This window comes from Pithys albifrons, chromosome 30, assembly GCF_047495875.1.
Source record: "Pithys albifrons albifrons isolate INPA30051 chromosome 30, PitAlb_v1, whole genome shotgun sequence".
NCBI classification, from domain to species: domain Eukaryota; kingdom Metazoa; phylum Chordata; class Aves; order Passeriformes; family Thamnophilidae; genus Pithys; species Pithys albifrons.
The window spans coordinates 479,128-498,504 of record NC_092487.1 but is presented as its reverse complement, the minus strand read 5'-3'; the positions used below and the strand labels follow the sequence as shown (position 1 = coordinate 498,504).

At 46.9% G+C, this 19,377-nt stretch overlaps 1 protein-coding gene across 1 annotated transcript; it reads left to right on the top strand.

The window, feature by feature from the left end:
- The first annotated feature begins 7,077 nt into the window (after window positions 1-7,077).
- Window positions 7,078-7,437, top strand: LOC139683865 (feather beta keratin-like). Its single transcript, XM_071579364.1, has one exon. It carries the CDS (start codon window positions 7,078-7,080, stop codon window positions 7,435-7,437), a length of 360 nt encoding a protein of 119 aa, XP_071435465.1.
- The last annotated feature ends 11,940 nt before the right edge of the window (window positions 7,438-19,377 follow it).

The window sequence follows — 19,377 nt, the reverse complement described above, 5'->3', positions numbered from 1 at the left end:
GCTTTGGTTTTCCAGTCTGGCTTTAGCCTGGAATTACATGAGAAGCACAACCCACCCATCAAAAATTCTTTCATCTTCACAATTTATGGGGAATTTTAATTTCTGCTGCTTTTACACCAACTCTCTGTGTCAACATGAATTTACTCCAAGCACAGTCTAATAAAGAAGGATTTTTTTTTTTCAGCTCCTCAGAAATTTTTTTACCTGGTGACTCTTTTGGGATCCAAGATCACATTAAGGCATTTATTAAAACTCTCTCTTGTGCCCTTCCCAGTCTGACCCACTTAGAACCAATTGCCAGTTGACACGTTCCCATCTTCAAAACAACTCTTTGAGGAGGTTTCAAAGCCTCTTGGAGGAATTCTTTGAGCCAACCAGACCAATCTGGAGTTGGGACATGGTCAGGAGATTGTCCAGGAGTATTTTTATAAAATATAACAGAGATTTCTGATGGGTTTGTCTTCAAAAGGGAAGACATTGGAGGAAAGAGAAGCTCTTGTGTTGATCAGAGGGCTGGAGCAGCTCCACAGGAGGTGACCAGAGGGCTGGAGCAGCTCCACAGGAGGTGACCAGAGGGTTGGAGCAGCTCCACAGGAGGTGACCAGAGGGCTGGAGCAGCTCCACAGGAGGTGACCAGAGAGCTGGAGCAGCTCCACAGGAGGTGACCAGAGAGCTGGAGCAGCTCCACAGGAGGTGACCAGAGGGTTGGAGCAGCTCCACAGGAGGTGACCAGAGGGTTGGAGCAGCTCCACAGGAGGTGACCAGAGGGCTGGAGCAGCTCCACAGGAGGTGACCAGAGGGCTGGAGCAGCTCCACAGGAGGTGACCAGAGGGCTGGAGCAGCTCTGCTGTAGGGAAGGGCTGGGACACTTGGCATTGTCCAGCCTGGAGAGGAGAAGCTTTGGGGGGACCCAACTGTGGCCTTGCAGGACCTGAAGGGGCTCCAGGAAACCTGGGGAGAGACAATTCCCAAGGGCCTGGAGGGACAGGAAAAGGGGAATGGCTTCAGATTTACAGAGAAGATGCTTAGATGGGATATTGGGAAGGAATTGCTGCCCATGAGGGTGGACAGGCTCTGGCACAGGTTATTCCATGGACTCCCCATTCCTGGAAGTGCCCAAGGCCAGGTTGGAGCAACCTGGAATAGTGGGAGGTGTCCCTGCCCATGTAAAGGGGTGGAATGGGATGATCTTTAAGGTCCTTTCCAATCCAAACCATTCCAAGATTCCATGACTTAAAGCTGATGAAAACACAGAGTTGGGATTGTCCAGCCTGGAGAGGAGAAGCTTTGGGGGGACCCAACTGTGGCTTTCCAGGACCTGAAGGAGCTCCAGGAAACCTGGGGAGAGACAATTCCCAAGGGCCTGGAGGGACAGGACAAGGGGATGGGTTCACATGGACAGAGAAGATGCTTAGATGGGATATAGGGAAGGAATTGTTCCCTGTGAGGGTGGGCAGGCCCTGGCACAGGTTGGGCAGAGAAGCTGTGGCTGCTCCATCACTGGGAGTGTCCAAGGACAGGTTGGAGCACCCTGGGACAGTAGAAGGTGTCCCTGCCCATGAAAAGGGGTGGAATGGGATGATCTTTAAGGTCCTTTCCAATCCAAACCATTCCAGGATTCCATGACTTAAAGTTGGGATTGTCCAGCCTGGAGAGGAGAAGCTTTGGGGGGACCCAACTGTGGCCTTGCAGGACCTGAAGGAGCTCCAGGAAACCTGGGGAGAGACAATTCCCAAGGGCCTGGAGTGACAGGACAAGGGGATGGGTTCACATGGACAGAGAGGAGGGTCAGGTGGGATATTGAGGATGGAATTCCTCCCTGGCAGGGTGGGCAGGCCCTGGCACAGGTTATTCCATGGATTCCCCATCCCTGGGAGTGTCCAAGACCAGGTTGGAGAAACCTGGGATAGAAGAAGGTGTCCCTGGGGTGGTACTGGTTGATCTTTAAGGTCCCTTCCAACCCAAACCATCCCATGATTCATATTTGGGAGCTGAGATGACAAAGAAGGGATTTAACCCCCCCCTTTGTAAAATAACTGATAAAAGAGGTTGAAATGTGATAAAATGTCTTTTGTCCCTAAATCCCACCCCACTTTCTCTCTGGATTCTCTGGGATTTCAGGTGTGGATGTGCCTTTTTTTTTTTTTTTTTGGCAGGGCATTCCCAAACCACAAAATCCAGACTAGATTGTTCCTCCACTTGGCTTGAGGCAGAGCTTTGTAACCACTGGTGGAGACAGGAATTTATTAAGGATTTAGACTCCTCTCCTTAATAAAAGAACACCTTGGAAGGATGAATTATGTATTATATTTTGTATATTATGCATTATTTCCATCCTTAGTGTTTTCCTTTATGACTAAAGCAAAACTCAGGCTGGGCTGGATGAATTTTTTTCAGGACTCAAAGGTGGGAGTGGAATAAATTTCCCCCCTCCTTGGTGAGCTGAGCTGAGAGAAACCTGCAGGACTGCAAAGGTCTGGCAGAAGAGAAGGAAGTGAAAAGGAAATAATGAGCAGTGAGAGGGAAACATTGAAGGAACTCGGGAGGATTTTGCATTCCCAACCTCACTGGGAGCTCATTTCATGTACAAAGGGTGTCTGTGGTCCTCAGGCCATGGGAGATGTGGGATAAAATCCACCTCAGCTCAGCTCCTTCCTCCCACTTCTCTTCCTCCTTCCCCTCTTGTGAACGAGGTTAGTCCAAACCTTTCCTTGCTCTCTTTGCTCAATTGTTGTCTGTTGATAATCCTTTTTTTTTTTTATGCTGGATTTGTTGGGGGAAAAAAATAATTTCTATTTAGAAAGTTGGGGTTTGGTGGAAAAATCTTTTTTTTTCTGCCTGTTGCTGGATTTTTTTTTGGAAAAATTATTTCTATTTAGAAAGTTGGGGTTTGGTGGAAAAATCTTTTTTTTTCTGCCTGTTGCTGGATTTTTTTTGGGAAAAATTATTTCTATTTAGAAAGTTGGGGTTTGGTGGAACAATCCCTTTTTTTTTTTCTCCAGTTTTCTGCCTTTTTCCTGGATTTTTTTTTTTTGGGGAAAAAATCTTTTCTGTTTGGTTTGGTGGAATAATTTTTTTTTCCACAGTTTTCTGCCTGTTGCTGGATTTGTTGGGGAAAAAATAATTTTCTATGTAGAAAGTTGGGGTTTGGTGGAACAATCTTGTTTTTTTTCTCCACAGTTTTCTGCCTTTTTCCTGGATTTTTTTTTTTTTGGGAAAAAATCTTTTCTGTTTAGAAAGTTGGGGTTTGGTGGAACAATCATTTTTTTCTCCAGTTTTCTGCCTGTTGCTGGATTTGTTGGGAAAAATTATTTCTATTTAGAAAGTTGGGGTCTGGTGGAACAATCCTTTGTTTTTCTCCACAGTTTTCTGCCTTTTGCTGGATTTATTTTGGAAAAAAATTATATCTATTTAGAAAGTTGGGGTCTGGTGGAACAATCTTTTTTTTTTTTCTCCACAGTTTTCTGCCTTTTGCTGGATTTTTTTGGGGAAAAAATAATTTCTATTTAGAAAGTTGGGGTTTGGTGGAAAAATCTTTTTTTTTTCTGCCTGTTACTGGATTTGTTGGGGGAAAAAAATTCTATTTAGAAAGTTGGGGTTTGGTGGAACAATCTTTTTTTTTTCCTTCACAGTTTTCTGCCTTTTGATGGATTTTTTTTTTGGGGGGAAAAAATCTTTTCTATTTAGAAAGTTGGGGTTTGGTGGAATAATCCATTTTTTCTCCACAGTTTTCTGCCTTTTTCCTTGGATTTTTTTTGGGAAAAAATAACTTCTATTTAGAAAGTTGGGGTTTGGTGGAAAATTTTTTTTTTCTGCCTGTTGCTGGATTTTTTTGGGAAAAAAAAATTCTATTTAGGAAGTTGGGGTTTGGTGGAACAATCATTTTTTTTTCTCCACAGTTTTTTGCCTTTTGCTGGATTTTGGGGGGAAAAAATCTTTTCTATTTAGAAAGTTGGGGTTTAGTGGAAAAATCTTTTTTCTTTCTCCACAGTTTTCTGCCTTTTCCTGGATTTTTTTGAGAAAAAATTATTTCTATTTAGGAAGTTGGGGTTTGGTGGAACAATCCTTTGTTTTTTCTCCACAGTTTTCTGCCTTTTGCTGGAATTTTTTTTTTTTTTGGAAAAATCTTTTCTATTTAGAAAGTTGGGGTTTGGTGGAACAATCCTTTGTTTTTTCTGCCTGTTGCTGGACTTGTTGGGGAAAAAATAATTTCTATTTAGAAAGTTGGGGTTTGGTGGAACAATCTTTTTTTTTTCTGCCTGTTGCTGGATTTTTTTGGGAAAAATCTTTTCTATTTAGAAAGTTGGGGTTTGGCGGAATAATTTTTTTTTTCTGCCTGTTGCTGGACTTGTTGGGGGAAAAAATATTTCTATTTAGGAAGTTGGGGTTTGGTGGAACAATCTTTTTTTTTTTTTCTCCACAGTTTTCTGCCTTTTGATGGATTTATTTTTGGGAAAAAATCTTTTCAGTTTAGGAAGTTGGGGTTTGGTGGAAAAATCCTTTTTTTTTTGCCTGTTGCTGGATTTTTTTGGGGAAAAAATCTTTTCTGTTTAGAAAGTTGGGGTTTGGTGGAACAATCCTTTGTTTTTCTCCTTTTTCTTTCCTTTTGTTGTGCTCTCAGTCCTTCCACTGGGAGGATATTTCAGCCTCTGGGAGGATAATTAAGCCACACCTTGAGTGTTGTGTTCAGTTCTGGGCCCCTCAGTTGAGGAAAGAGATTGAGGGGCTGGAGCGGGGCCAGAGAAGAGCAACGAGGCTGGAGAAGGGACTGGATGTGGCACTGAGTGTCCTCTGAAACACCTCCAGGGACAGAGAACCCACCAGGTCTTGATCCAACCCTACTGGCAGAATCCACCATGTCTTGATCCAACCCCACTCTTTTCTGTATCAATACCTATATTTAGTTTAAGCACAAACCTATTGTTTGAAGTGGTTTTTTTCCTCTCCCTCTTCTTCCCTTTTCACTCTGTCCTCTGCTCCTCTCTTGCAGATCCCTCCACCCTCCAACCTCCATGTTCACTCTGTCCTCTGCTCCCCTCTTGCAGATCCCTCCACCCCTCAGTCATGTTCACTCTGTCCTTTTCTCCTCTTGCAGATCCCTCCACCCTCCAACCATGTTCACTCTGTCCTCTGCTCCTCTCTTACAGATCCCTCCACCCCCCATGTTCACTTCATCCTCTGTTCCTCTCTTGCAGATCCCTCCACCCTCCATGTTCACTCTGTCCTCTGCTCCTCTCTTGCAGATCCCTCCAACCTCCATGTTCACTCTGTCCTCTGCTCCTCTCTTGCAGATCCCTCCAACCCCAACCATGTTCACTCTGTCCTCTGCTCCTCTCTTACAGATCCCTCCAACCTCCATGTTCACTTCATCCTCTGCTCCTCTCTTGCAGATCCCTCCAACCTCCATGTTCACTCTGTCCTCTGCTCCTCTCTTGCAGATCCCTCCACCCTCCAACCATGTTCACTCTGTCCTCTGCTCCTCTCTTGCAGATCCCTCCAACCTCCATGTTCACTTCATCCTCTGCTCCTCTCTTGCAGATCCCTCCACCCCCCAACCATGTTCACTCTGTCCTTTGTTCCTCTCTTGCAGATCCCTCCAACCTCCATGTTCACTCTGTCCTCTGCTCCTCTCTTGCAGATCCCCCCAATGATGTTCACTCTGTCCTCTGCTCCTCTCTTGCACATCCCTCCACCCCCCATGTTCACTCCATCCTCTGCTCCTCTCTTGCAGATCCCTCCACCCTCCAACCATGTTCACTGTGTCCTCTGTTCCTCTCTTGCAGATCCCTCCACCCTCCAACCATGTTCACTCTGTCCTCTGTTCCTCTCTTGCAGATCCCTCCAACCATGTTCACTCTGTCCTTTGTTCCTCTCTTACAGATCCCTCCACTCTCCAACCATGTTCACTCTGTCCTCTGCTCCTCTCTTGCAGATCCCTCCAACCTCCATGTTCACTCTGTCCTCTTGCAGATCCCTCCAACCTCCATGTTCACTCTGTCCTTTGTTCCTCTCTTGCAGATCCCTCCACCCTCCAACTTCCATGTTCACTCTGTCCTCTGCTCCTCTCTTGCAGATCCCTCCAACCCCAACCATGTTCACTCTGTCCTTTGCTCCTCTCTTGCAGATCCCTCCACCCTCCAACCATGTTCACTCTGTCCTCTGCTCCTCTCTTGCAGATCCCTCCAACCCCAACCATGTTCACTCTGTCCTCTGCTCCTCTCTTGCAGATCCCTCCACCCTCCATGTTCACTCCATCCTCTGCTCCTCTCTTGCAGATCCCTCCAACCATGTTCACTCTGTCCTCTGCTCCTCTCTTGCAGATCCCTCCATCCCCCATGTTCACTGTGTCCTCTGTTCCTCTCTTGCAGATCCCTCCACCCCTCAGTCATGTTCACTGTGTCCTCTGCTCCTCTCTTGCAAATCCCTCCACCCTCCAACCATGTTCACTCTGTCCTTTGCTCCTCTTACAGATCCCTCCACCCTCCAACCATGTTCACTCTGTCCTCTGCTCCTCTCTTGCAGATCCCTCCACCCCCCAACCATGTTCACTCTGTCCTCTGCTCCTCTCTTGCAGATCCCTCCACCCCCCAACCATGTTCACTCTGTCCTTTGCTCCTCTCTTGCAGATCCCTCCACCCCCCATGTTCACTCTGTCCTTTTCTCCTCTCTTGCAGATCCCCCCAATGATGTTCACTCCATCCTCTGCTCCTCTCTTACAGATCCCTCCACCCCTCAGTCATGTTCACTCCATCCTCTGCTCCTCTCTTGCAGATCCCCCCAATGATGTTCACTCTGTCCTCTGTTCCTCTCTTGCAGATCCCTCCACCCTCCATGTTCACTCCATCCTCTGCTCCTCTCTTGCAGATCCCTCCAACCTCCATGTTCACTCCATCCTCTGCTCCTCTCTTGCAGATCCCTCCAACCTCCATGTTCACTCTGTCCTCTGCTCCTCTCTTGCAGATCCCTCCACCCTCCAACCATGTTCACTCTGTCCTCTGCTCCTCTTACAGATCCCTCCACCCTCCATGTTCACTCCATCCTCTGCTCCTCTCTTGCAGATCCCTCCACCCTCCAACCATGTCCTGCCACGAGAGATGCCCACCCACCACCTTCTGTGGCCCAACCCCTCTGGCCAACAGCTGCAATGAGCCCTGTGTGAGGCAATGCCAGGACTCCACCGTGGTCATCCAACCGTCCCCCGTGGTGGTGACCCTGCCCGGCCCCATCCTCAGCTCCTTCCCCCAGAACACCACGGTGGGTTCCTCGGCCTCCGCCGCCGTGGGCAGAGCTCTCTGTGCCGAGGGAGTGCCCATCAGCTCTGGCAGCAGCTCCTTGGCATCTCTGGGTGGCTTTGGCTACCCAGGGCTTGGTGGTGGCTCCAACCGACCCTACCGTCGCTCCGGCGCCTTCCGTGGTGGTTTTTATGGGCCATGTTGATGTTTTCCATGAGGAAAGAAGAGCAGGAAGAATGTCCAGGAATTGTGGAGCACGACCTGACACGGGACTGAGCTCCCAGTTTGCAGCTGGGATGTCCAACAACCACAACTTGCCCTGAAGTCAACACAGCCCGGGGGAATTTGGCATCTCCTCAGCTCAGCCTTTCACTTGTTTTGTGCTTCACTTGATATTTCTCATCAAATGTTTTGTCCTCCTTTTTTTTGTTTTGTTGTTTTTTGTTTGTTTGGAGGGGTTTTGGTTTGGTTTTTTTTTTTTGTCTGGTTGTTTTGTGGTTTTTTTTGGTTTTTTGGAGGTTTTTTGTTTGTTTTTTTTGTCTGGTTGGGGTTTTTTGTTTGTTTTTTTTTGTCTGCTTGGGGTTTTTTATTTGTTTTGTTGTGTTTTGTTTGGAGGGGTTTTGTTTTGGGATTTTTTTTGTCTGGTTGGGTTTTTTTTGTTTGTTTGTTTGTTTGTTTGGAGTTTTTTTGTTTTGGGGGGTTTTGTCTGTTTTTTTTTTTTTGTTTTGGGTTTTTTTTGTTTTTTTGAGGATTTTTTTTTCCTCTGGTTGGGGATTTTTGTTGGTTTTTTTGTAGTTTTTTTTGTTTGGGTTTTTTTTGAGCTTTTTTTTCTTTTTGTTTCTTTGGAGGTTTTTTGGGGGTTTTTTGTCTGGCTTTTTTTGTTTTTTTGTTTGTTTGGAGGTTTTTTGGGTTTTTTTGGTCTGTTTTTTTTTTGTTTTGGTTTTTTTTTGGTTTTTTTTAGGTTTTTTTTCGTCTGGTCGGGGATTTTTGTTGTTTTTTGTAGTTATTTTTGTTTGGGGTTTTTTTGGTCTTTTTTTTGTTTTTGTTTGGAGGTTTTTGGGGTTTTTTTGTCTGTTTTTTTTTGTTTTGTTTTGTTTTTTTTTTTGTTTTGTTTTGTTTTCTTGGTTTTTTTTTGTCTGGTTGGGGATTTTTGTTGGTTTTTTTGTAGTTTTTTTCTGTTTGGTTTTTTTTTGGTCTTTTTTTTGGTTTTGTTTCTTTGGAGGTTTTTTGGGTTTTTTTGTCTGTTTTTTTTTGTTTTTGTTTGGAGGTTTTTGGGGGTTTTTTTGTCTGGTTTTTTTCTTTTTCTTTTGTTTTTTTTTATTTTTTTGAGGTTTTTTGTTTTCTTTTGGGTTTTTTTGTCTGGTTGGGGTTTTTTTGTTGTTTTTTGTTTGTAGGTTTTTTTGTTTGGTTTTTTCTGGTCTTTTTTCTTTTTGTTTCTTTGGAGGTTTTTTGGGTTTTTTTGGTCTGTTTTTTTGTTGTTTTCATTTCTTTGGAAGTTTTTTGTTTTGGTTTTTTTGTTCTTTTTTTGTTTTTGGAGGTTTTTGTTTTGTTTTTTTTTCCTCTGGTTGGTTTTTTTTTTTGCTTGTTTGTTTGGAGGTTTTTGGTTTTTTTTTTTGTTTTGTTTGGTTGATTTTTCATTTTGTTTCTGTTTTTTTTTGTTTGGGTTTTTTTTGGTCTGGTTGGGTTGTGTTTTTTTTTTTTTTTGTTTCGAGGTTTTTTTGTTTGTTTTTTTGTTTGTTTGTTTGGAGGTTTTTGTTGTTTTTTTTTGTTTTATTTTGTTTGGTTGATTTTTTGTTTTGTTTCTGTTTGGAGATTTTTTTGGTTTGGGTTTTTTTTGGTCTGGTTGGGTTGTGGTTTTTTGTTTGTTTTTTTTTTTTGAGGTTTTTTATTTGGGTTTTTTTTGTTGTTTGTTTGGGGTTTTTGTTTTTTTTTTTTAATAGGCAGAATATGGAATTGTTACAAATTATTCTGCATGGCTTAATCACCAAAAAAAAAAAAAAAAAATTCAGGTTGCTGAGTGTGTCATTGTGAGAGGGATTGAGTGAGTTCTGCCCTCACTGGAACACAGAAATGTTTTCTTTGCCTTTAAATTCCATTCCTCAGCCCCATTAAATTTCTGCTGCATCAAACCCTGAGTCTGTTTGTCCTTTTTCCTCCTCCCAGCCCAGAACTCACCAAGTCACCAAGTCCAGACAACGCCACATAAATCCCTCCCCTCCCTTTCCCGAAGCACAACTCAAATCTCAGGTGTGGAAAAATCTTTTCTCTTGTCCATTTTAAATCAAACCTGAGACCACCCAAAAAAAGGCCAAAATGAGACGACCTTCCCCTCCAATGGGCTGAGGGATAAGCAGGAAATCTTTCAGGATGTGATGCTTGGGAAGATCCCTGGAAAAAGAGGGAGCTGAGCTGAGTCTGTTCGAGGAGAAGGTGGTGGGAGAGTTGGGGAATTTCTCTTTTTTTAGAGGTTTTGGCCCCTTTTGGGAGCTCAGCTGAGTCTGTTCAAAGAGAAGGTGGTGGGAGAGTTGGGGAATTTCTCTTTTTTTGGAGGGTTCAGCCCCTTTTGGGAGCTCAGCTGAGTCTGTTCAAGGAGAAGGTGGTGGGAGAGTTGGGGAATTTCTTTTCTTGGAAGGTTCAGCCCCTTTTGGGAGCTGAGCTGAGCCTGTCCAAGGAGAAGGTGGTGGGAGAGTTGGGGAATTTCTTTTTTTTTGAGAGTTCAGCCCCTTTTGGGAGCTGAGCTGAGCCTGTTCAAAGAGAAGGTGGTGGGAGAGTTGGGGAATTTCTTTTCTTGGAGGGTTCAGCCCCTTTTGGGAGCTAAGCTGAGCCTGTTGAAGGAGAAGGTGGTGGGAGAGTTGGGGAATTTCTTTTTTTAGAGGTTTTGGCCCCTTTTGGGAGCTGAGCTGAGCCTGTTGAAGGAGAAGGTGGTGGGAGAGTTGGGGAATTTCTTTTCTTGGAGGGTTCAGCCCCTTTTGGGAGCTCAGCTGAGCCTGTTCAAGGAGAAGGTGGTGGGAGAGTTGGGGAATTTCTTTTTTTAGAGGTTTTGGCCCCTTTTAGGAGCTGAGCTGAGCCTGTCCAAGGAGAAGGTGGTGGGAGAGTTGGGGAATTTCTCTTTTTTTAGAGGTTTTGCCCCCTTTTGGGAGCTGAGCTGAGCCTGTTGAAGGAGAAGGTGGTGGGAGAGTTGGGGAATTTCTTTTCTTGGAGGGTTCAGCCCCTTTTGGGAGCTGAGCTGAGCCTGTTCAAGGAGAAGGTGGGAGAGTTGGGGAATTTCTTTTTTTGGAGGTTTTGGCCCCTTTTAGGAGCTGAGCTGAGCCTGTCCAAGGAGAAGGTGGCAGGAGAGTTGGGGAATTTCTTTTTTTGGAGGGTTCAGCCCCTTTTGGGAGCTCAGCTGAGCCTGTTCAAGGAGAAGGTGGTGGGAGAGTTGGGGAATTTCTTTTTTTGGAGGGTTCAGCCCCTTTTGGGAGCTGAGCTGAGCCTGTCCAAGGAGAAGGTGGTGGGAGAGTTGGGGAATTTCTTTGTTTGGAGGGTTCAGCCCCTTTTGGGAGCTGAGCTGAGCCTGTTTAAAGAGAAGGTGGTGGGAGAGTTGGGGAATTTCTTTTTTTAGAGGTTTTGGCCCCTTTTGGGAGCTGAGCTGAGCCTGTCCAAGGAGAAGGTGGTGGGAGAGTTGGGGAATTTCTCTTTTTTTGGAGAGTTCAGCCTCTTTTAGGAGCTGAGCTGAGCCTCTTCAAGGAGAAGGTGGTGGGAGAGTTGGGGAATTTCTTTTTTGGAGGGTTCAGCCCCTTTTGGGAGCTGAGCTGAGTCTGTTGAAGGAGAAGGTGGTGGGAGAGTTGGGGAATTTCTTTTTTTAGAGGTTTTGGCCCCTTTTGGGAGCTCAGCTGAGCCTGTTCAAGGAGAAGGTGGTGGGAGAGTTGGGGAATTTCTTTTTTTAGAGGTTTTGGCCCCTTTTGGGAGCTGAGCTGAGCCTCTTCAAGGAGAAGGTGGTGGGAGAGTTGGGGAATTTCTTTTTTGGAGGGTTCAGCCCCTTTTGGGAGCTGAGCTGAGTCTGTTGAAGGAGAAGGTGGTGGGAGAGTTGGGGAATTTCTTTTTTTAGAGGTTTTGGCCCCTTTTGGGAGCTCAGCTGAGCCTGTTCAAGGAGAAGGTGGTGGGAGAGTTGGGGAATTTCTTTTTTTGGAGGGTTCAGCCCCTTTTGGGAGCTCAGCTGAGCCCGTTGAAGGAGAAGGTGGTGGGAGAGTTGGGGAATTTCTCTTTTTTTGGAGGGTTTAGCCCCTTTTGGGAGCTGAGCTGAGCCTGTCCAAGGAGAAGGTGGTGGGAGAGTTGGGGAATTCCTTTTTTTTTGAGAGTTCAGCCCCTTTTGGGAGCTGAGCTGAGTCTGTTCAAGGAGAAGGTGGTGGGAGAGTTGGGGAATTTCTTTCTTTTGAGAGTTCAGCCCCTTTTGGGAGCTGAGCTGAGTCTGGTCAAAGAGAAGGTGGTGGGAGAGTTGGGGAATTTCTTTTTTTAGAGGTTTTGGCCCCTTTTGGGAGCTGAGCTGAGCCTGTTCAAGGAGAAGGTGGTGGGAGAGTTGGGGAATTTTTTTTGGAGGGTTCAGCCCCTTTTGGGAGCTCAGCTGAGCCTGTTGAAGGAGAAGGTGGTGGGAGAGTTGGGGAATTTCTGTTTTTAGAGGTTTTGGCCCCTTTTGGGAGCTGAGCTGAGTCTGTCCAAGGAGAAGGTGGTGGGAGAGTTGGAGAATTTCTTTGTTTGGAGGGTTCAGCCCCTTTTGGGAGCTGAGCTGAGCCCCTGGTAAGTCTTGGAGGGGAGGAAGGGAAGAATTTTCAGTGTTTTCACAAGAGAATTTACCTTGGGAATTTCCTGGCCTGGGAAACAGGTCTGGGATAAAGAGATTAAAGGAATAAACTTGAAAGATTTCTGGTTTTTAACCCTTTCTTTAGTGTGTTTTCATGACCTGCCTCCTGTTTGTTGGGTCTGGTGAAGCTGAACTTTATCAGACATCACTTTGCTCTGTGTTGGGATAAATTCTGGGGACTGAGACCTTTGATCCCTGAAGGAAGAAGGTTTGGAAAAGCTTTCCCTGAAGGCTCTGAGTGACTCAACATCTTGTCAGCCCAAACAACTCCCAGCCTGATCTCTATAAAATATCTGGCTTGGAGTCTTTGTCTGTGTCTGTCCAGACTGAAGTTGAGCTGTAATTAAACTCTTGATGAAGTTCCACTCACTGCAGTCATTAGTGGGACCAAATTAAAGGAGGTGCACGAAGACCATGAAAGAATTAATCATTTTAAGGAGTTTGTTTTCTCAATAAACAACAGAAGCAAATGGAAAGTTGGCAGTTTGATGTTCTAATACAGGACAAGATTGGTCTGAATTAAATGTGTAATTTTTTTATTTTTTTTTGCCAGCTGAAGCTGCTGCTGGATCAAAGATGATGAATTGCAAAGAGTTGTGATTAAGGCACCACAGTGAAAGTGTCTTTAATATATTCAGGTGGTTGTTTCTCATGGCAAAGCCCATTTTTCTGCTCCTTTTGGAATTCTTTTCTCATCAACTCAGCCAATGCTCTTCACAGACACAACTCCTGTGAGTGAAACTCTTCCCAAAGTTGGGATGTTTCATTCAGAAACGAGTCTGAATGAGAAATGAAAAGCAAAGAGAATCCTCCAGTCCTTCATTCCTGTCCCAAATGGCCTTTTTAGGTTAAAATTTGCTGGAGCAACAAACAAAGGACAGTCCCAAAATTAAAAAAAGGTTTCCCTGTTTGGATTTGTAGTCAACCAGAAAGTTGGTTTGTTCCCTTCTGCAGAAGTTGAGCTGAGCTGTCACCTCACACAGAAGGGTTTTCTGGGCAAGCCAAGCTCAGGAGATGCCCCCAAGCTGGTTTTGGGCTTCCTTTGGAAATGCAAGTCCTTGTTAGACCAAGCTCAGGTGGTTAATAAAGATAATAAAGACAATAAAGACAATAAAGATAATGAAGATAATAAAGATAATAAAGATAATAAAGATAATAAAGACAATAAAGACAATAAAGATAATAAAGACAATAAAGATAATAAAGATAATAAAGATAATAAAGATAATAAAGATAATAAAGATAATAAAGACAATAAAGACAATAAAGATAATAAATATAATAAAGATAATAAAGACAATAAAGATAATAAAGACAATAAAGATAATAAAGATAATAAAGATAACAAAGACAATAAAGACAATAAAGACAATAAAGATAATAAAGACAATAAAGACATTAAAGACAATAAAGATAATAAAGATAATAAAGATAATAAAGATAATAAAGACAATAAAGATAATAAAGACAATAAATATAATAAAGATAATAAAGACAATAAAGACAATAAAGACAATAAAGACAATAAAGATAATAAAGACAATAAAGATAATAAAGACAATAAAGATAATAAAGATAATAAAGCAGCAGCATAAAACCACTGTGGGGTTTGTGCTCTGAGCAAAGGACTGGCTGTATCTTCTCCTTCCTGTTTTCCTCATCTCCATCTGCCACTTCATCCTGGGATGGGTTGGGTTGGAAGGGATTGTAAGGACCATGTAAAGTCCATGGGCAGCAACACCTTCCATTAGAGCTGGTTATTCCAACCTGGCCTTGGGCATTTCCAGGGATGGAGCAGCCACAGTTTCTCTGCCCAACCTGTGCCAGGGCCTGCCCACCCTCACAGAGCAGGATTTATCCCCAATATCCAATTGAACTCAGCTCATGGAATCTTGGAATGATTTGGGTTGGAAGGGACTTTAAAGCCCATCTCATTCCACTCCTTCCCGTGGGCAGGGAAAACTTTTGGTATCCCAGGTTGCTCCAACCTGGCCTTGGACACTTCCAGGGATGGGGCAGCCACAACTTCTCTGCCCAACCTGTGCCAGGGCCTGCCCACCCTCACAGAGCAGGATTTATCCCCAATATCCAATTGAACTCAGGACATGGAATCTTGGAATGCTTTGGGTTGGAAGGGACTTGACCATGGACACCTTCTGGTATCCCAAGTTGTTCCAAGCCCCATCTAACCCATCCTTGGACACTCCCAGGTGGGATGAGGCAGCCACAGTTTCTCTGCCCAACCTGTGCCAGGCTCTGCCCACCCTCCCAGGCAAGGATTTATCCCTGATGTCCCATCTAAACCAGTACATGGAATGGTTTGGGTTGGGAGGAACCTGAAGGATCCTCTAGAACATGAATAGGGACAAGTCCCACAGCCCAGGTTGGTCCAGTGTGGCCTTAGACACTCCCAAGGATGGGGAATCCATGGAATAACCTGTGCCAGGGCCTGCCCACCCTCACAGAGCAGGATTTATCCCCAATATCCAATTGAACTCAGGACATGGAATCTTGGAATGCTTTGGGTTGGAAGGGACTTGACCATGGACACCTTCTGGTATCCCAAGTTGTTCCAAGCCCCATCTAACCCATCCTTGGACACTCCCAGGTGGGATGAGGCAGCCACAGTTTCTCTGCCCAACCTGTGCCAGGCTCTGCCCACCCTCCCAGGCAAGGATTTATCCCTGATGTCCCATCTAAACCAGCACATGGAGTGGTTTGGGTTGGGAGGAACCTGAAGGATCCTCTAAACATGAATAGGGACAAGTCCCACAGCCCAGGTTGGTCCAGTGTGGCCTTGGACACTCCCAAGGGTGGGGAATCCATGGAATAACCTGTGCCAGGGCCTGCCCACCCTCCCAGGGAAGGATTTATCTCCAATATCCAATTGAATTCAGCTCATGGAATCCTGGAATGCTTTGGGTTGGAAGGGACCTTAAAGTCCATCTCATTCCACTTCTTGCCATGGGTATCCCAGGTGGCTCCAACCTGTCCTTGGACACTTCCAGGGATGGGGTAGCCACAGCTTTACTGCCCAACCTGTGCCAGGGCCTGCCCACCCTCCCAGGGCAGGATTTATCCCCAATATCCAATAGAACTCAACACATGGAACCTGGAATGATTTGGGTTGGAAGGGACTTTAAAGCCCATCTCATTCCACTCCTTCCCATGAGCAGGGACACCTTCTGGTATCTCAGGTTGTTCCAAGCCCCATCAAACCTGGCCTTGGACACTCCCAGGGATGGAGCAGCCACAGCTGCTCTGCCCAACCTGTGCCAGGGCCTGCCCACCCTCATGGGGAGGATTTATCCCCAATTTCCAATAGAACTCAGCTTGTGGAATCTTGGAATGCTTTGGGTTGGAAGGGACTTTAAAGCCCATCTCATTCCACTCCTTCCCATGGGCAGGGACACCTTCTGGTATCTCAGGTTGTTCCAATCCCCATCCAACCTGGCCTTGAACGTTTCCAAGGGATGGAGCAGCCACAGCTTCTCTGCTCAACCTGTGCCAGGGCCTGCCCACCCTCACAGGGCAGGATTTATCCCCAATTTCCAATAGAACTCAGCTTGTGGAATCTTGGAATGGTTTAGCTTGGAAGGGACTTTAAAGCCCATCTCATTCCACTCCTTCCCATGAGCAGGGACACTTTCTGCTATCTCAGATTGCTCCAAACCATCCTTGGACACTCCCAGGGGTGGGGCAGCCACAGCTTCTCTGCCCAACCTGTGCCAGGGAAGGATTTATCCCTAATATCTCATCTAGACCAGCACATGGAATCTTGGAATGCTTTGGGATGGAAGGGACTTTAAAGCCCATCCCATTCCACCCCTTGCCATGGGCAGGGACACTTTCTGCTATCTCAGATTGCTCCAAACCATCCTTGGACACTCCCAGAGATGGAGCAGCCACAGTTTCTCTGCCCAACCTGTGCCAGGGCCTGCCCACCCTCACAGGGCAGGATTTATCCCCAATTTCCAATAGAACTCAGCTCATGGAATCTTGGAATGGTTTAGCTTGGAAGGGACTTTAAAGCCCATCTCATTCCACTCCTTCCCATGAGCAGGGACACCTTCTGGTATCTCAGGTTGTTCCAAGCCCCATCCAACCTGTCCTTGGATACTTCCAGGGAAAAAGTACAATGGAATTACCCAACATCAGGATCTGAAGGGAGAACTGGAGCAGCTGCTGCGTGCACAGGGATAAGGGAAGGGGCAGGAAGGCTCTGAGGAGCTCCTGGAGCTTTCTCAGGCACCACTGACCATCTCCCAACCAGCACCTGCCTGAATTTATTGCTTTGATTTGCATCTGGGCTCCCAGGAGGGCAATTGGTTTGTTGACTCTTTGTGTTTGTTGCCTCCACCTCTCCTGGTGAAACCCTTGGGGCCTCTTTCATCTCCTTGCTTTGCATCCCTCCAATATTCCCGACTCCCTCCTGTAACTCCACCCTCCAAAATGGGCATGAGTCAAACCCCAATTTGCTTAGGAATTTTGTCTGCTCTTTGGCAGTTTGGTCACCCCCAGGAGAGCTTTAATTGAAGTCCTGAGAGTGGAATTTCATCCCTGATAAGTGACCGTGAGATTTGAGGATCTCTTTGTAATATTCCAATGAGGAACATCCCAAAGCTTTCAGCTCCTGGGATGAGAGACTCGAGCCAGCCAGACTGTGCTGGACACCTGATCACCCTCAGGACTGGACTTGTGACTCTTTTTTATCATCTCTGTACCTTTTGATGAGTTGGTTTTCAAAGCCACAAACTTCTCTTATAGTCAAGAGATTGTTATTGTTGTAATGTCAGAGAATTATGGGATGGTTGGGGTTGGAAGGGACCTCAGAGAACATCCAGTCCCACCCCCTGCCATGGGCAGGGACATCTTCCAGTAGTCCAGGTTGCTCCAATTTGTGCTTGGACACTTTCAGGGATGGGGAATTCACAATTCTCTGGGCAACCTGTGTCAGGGCCTGCCCAGCCTCAAAGGGAACAATTCCTTCCCAATGTCCCATCTAAGCATCTTCTCTGTCCATGTGAACCCATCCCCTTGTCCTGTCCCTCCAGGCCCTTGGGAATTGTCTCTCCCCAGGTTTCCTGGAGCCCCTTCAGGTCCTGCAAAGCCACAGTTGGGTGCCCCCAAAGCTTCTCCTCTCCAGGCTGGACAATCCCAACTCTGTTTTCACCAACTTTAAGTCATGGAATCCTGGAATGGTTTGGATTGGAAAGGACCTTAAAGATCATCCCATTCCACCCCCTGCCATGGGCAGGGACACCTCCCACTGTCCCAGGTTTCTCCAACCTGGCCTTGGACACTTCCAGGGATGGGAAATCCACAATTCTCTGGGCAACCTGTGCCAGGGCCTGCCCACCCTCCCATGGAGGAATTCCTTCCCAATATCCCAATATTCCATCTAAACCTCTTCTCTGTCCATGTGAACCCATCCCATTGTCCTGTCCCTCCAGGCCCTTGGGAATTGTCTCTCCCCAGGTTTCCTGGAGCCCCTTCAGGTCCTGCAAGGCCACAGTTGGGTCCCCCCAAAGCTTCTCCTCTCCAGGCTGGACAATCCCAACTCTGTTTTCACCAACCTTAAGTCATGGAATCCTGGGATAGTTTGGATTGGAAAGGACCTTAAAGATCATCCCATTCCAACCCCTGCCATGGGCAGGGACACCTTCCACTATTGCAGGTTGCTCCAACCTGGCCTTGGGCACTTCCAGGAATGGGGAGTCCATGGAATAATCTGTGCCAGGGCCTGCCCACCCTCACAGGGAACAATTCCTTCCCAGTATCCCAGTATTCCATCTAAACCTCTCCTCTGTCCATGTGAACCCATCCCCTTGTCCTGTCCCTCCAGGCCCTTGGGAATTGTCTCTCCCCAGGTTTCCTGGAGTCCCTTCAGGTCCTGCAAAGCCACAGTTGGGTCCCCCCAAAACTTCTCCTCTCCAGGCTGGACAATCCCAACTCTGTTTTCACCAACCTTAAGTCATGGAATCCTGGGATAGTTTGGATTGGAAAGGACCTTAAAGATCATCCCATTCCACCCCCTGCCATGGGCAGGGACACCTTCTACTGTCCCAGGGTGTTTCAACCTGGCCTTGGACACTTCCAGGGATGGGAAATCCACAGTTCTCTGGACAACCTGTGCCAGGACCTGCCCACCCTCACATGGAGGAATTCCTTCCCAATATCCCAATATTCCATCTAAACCTCTACTCTGTCCATGTGAACCCATCCCCTTGTCCTGTCCCTCCAGGCCCTTGGGAATTGTCTCTCCCCAGGTTTCCTGGAGCCCCTTCATGTCCTGCAAGGCCACAGTTGGGTCCCCCCAAAGCTTCTCCTCTCCAGGCTGGACAATGCCAAGTGTCCCAGCCCTTCCCCACAGCAGAGCTGCTCCAGCCCTCTGGTCACCTCCTGTGGAGCTGCTCCAGCCCTCTGGTCACCTCCTGTGGAGCTGCTCCAGCCCTCTGGTCACCTCCTGTGGAGCTGCTCCAGCCCTCTGGTCACCTCCTGTGGAGCTGCTCCAGCCCTCTGGTCACCTCCTGTGGAGCTGCTCCAGCTCTCTGGTCACCTCCTGTGGAGCTGCTCCAGCCCTCTGGTCACCTCCTGTGGAGCTGCTCCAGCCCTCTGGTCACCTCCTGTGGAGCTGCTCCAGCCCTCTGGTCACCTCCTGTGGAGCTGCTCCAGCAGCTCCAGGTCCTTCCTGTGCTGGGCCCCCAGGGCTGGAGGCAGCTCTGCAGGTGGGGTCTGACCTGAGGGGGCAGAGGGGCAGAGCCCCCCCTGCCCTGCTGCCCACCTGGGCACCAGCCCAGGGCTGCCCATGGCCATGTCCAGCCTCTGCCCCACCAGCCCCTCCAAGTCCTTCTCCATCTGCTCATCCCCAGCCTGGATTGATCCAGGCTGTTTCCCCAAAAACCCCACCAAGTCCTGCTCCTTCTGGATTTGTCCAGGGGGTTGTCCCAAAAACCCTCCAAGTTCTTCTTCACCTGCTCATCCCCAGCCTGGATTGATCCAGGGGTTGTCCCAAAAACCCTCCAAGTCCTTCTCCATCTGGATTGATCCCAGGGATTGTCCCACCAGCCCCACCAATTCCTTCTCCCTCAACTCATGTCCAGCCTGGATTTATCCAGGGGGTTGTCCCAAAAACCCTCCAAGTCCTTCTCCATCTGGATTGATCCTAGGGGTTGTCCTACCAGCCCCATCAAGTTTTTCTCCATCTGGATTGATCCAGGGGGTTGTCCCAAGTCCATCTCCATCTGGATTGATCCAAGGGGTTGTCCCAAGTCCTTCTCCATCTGGATTGATCCAGGGGGTTGTCCC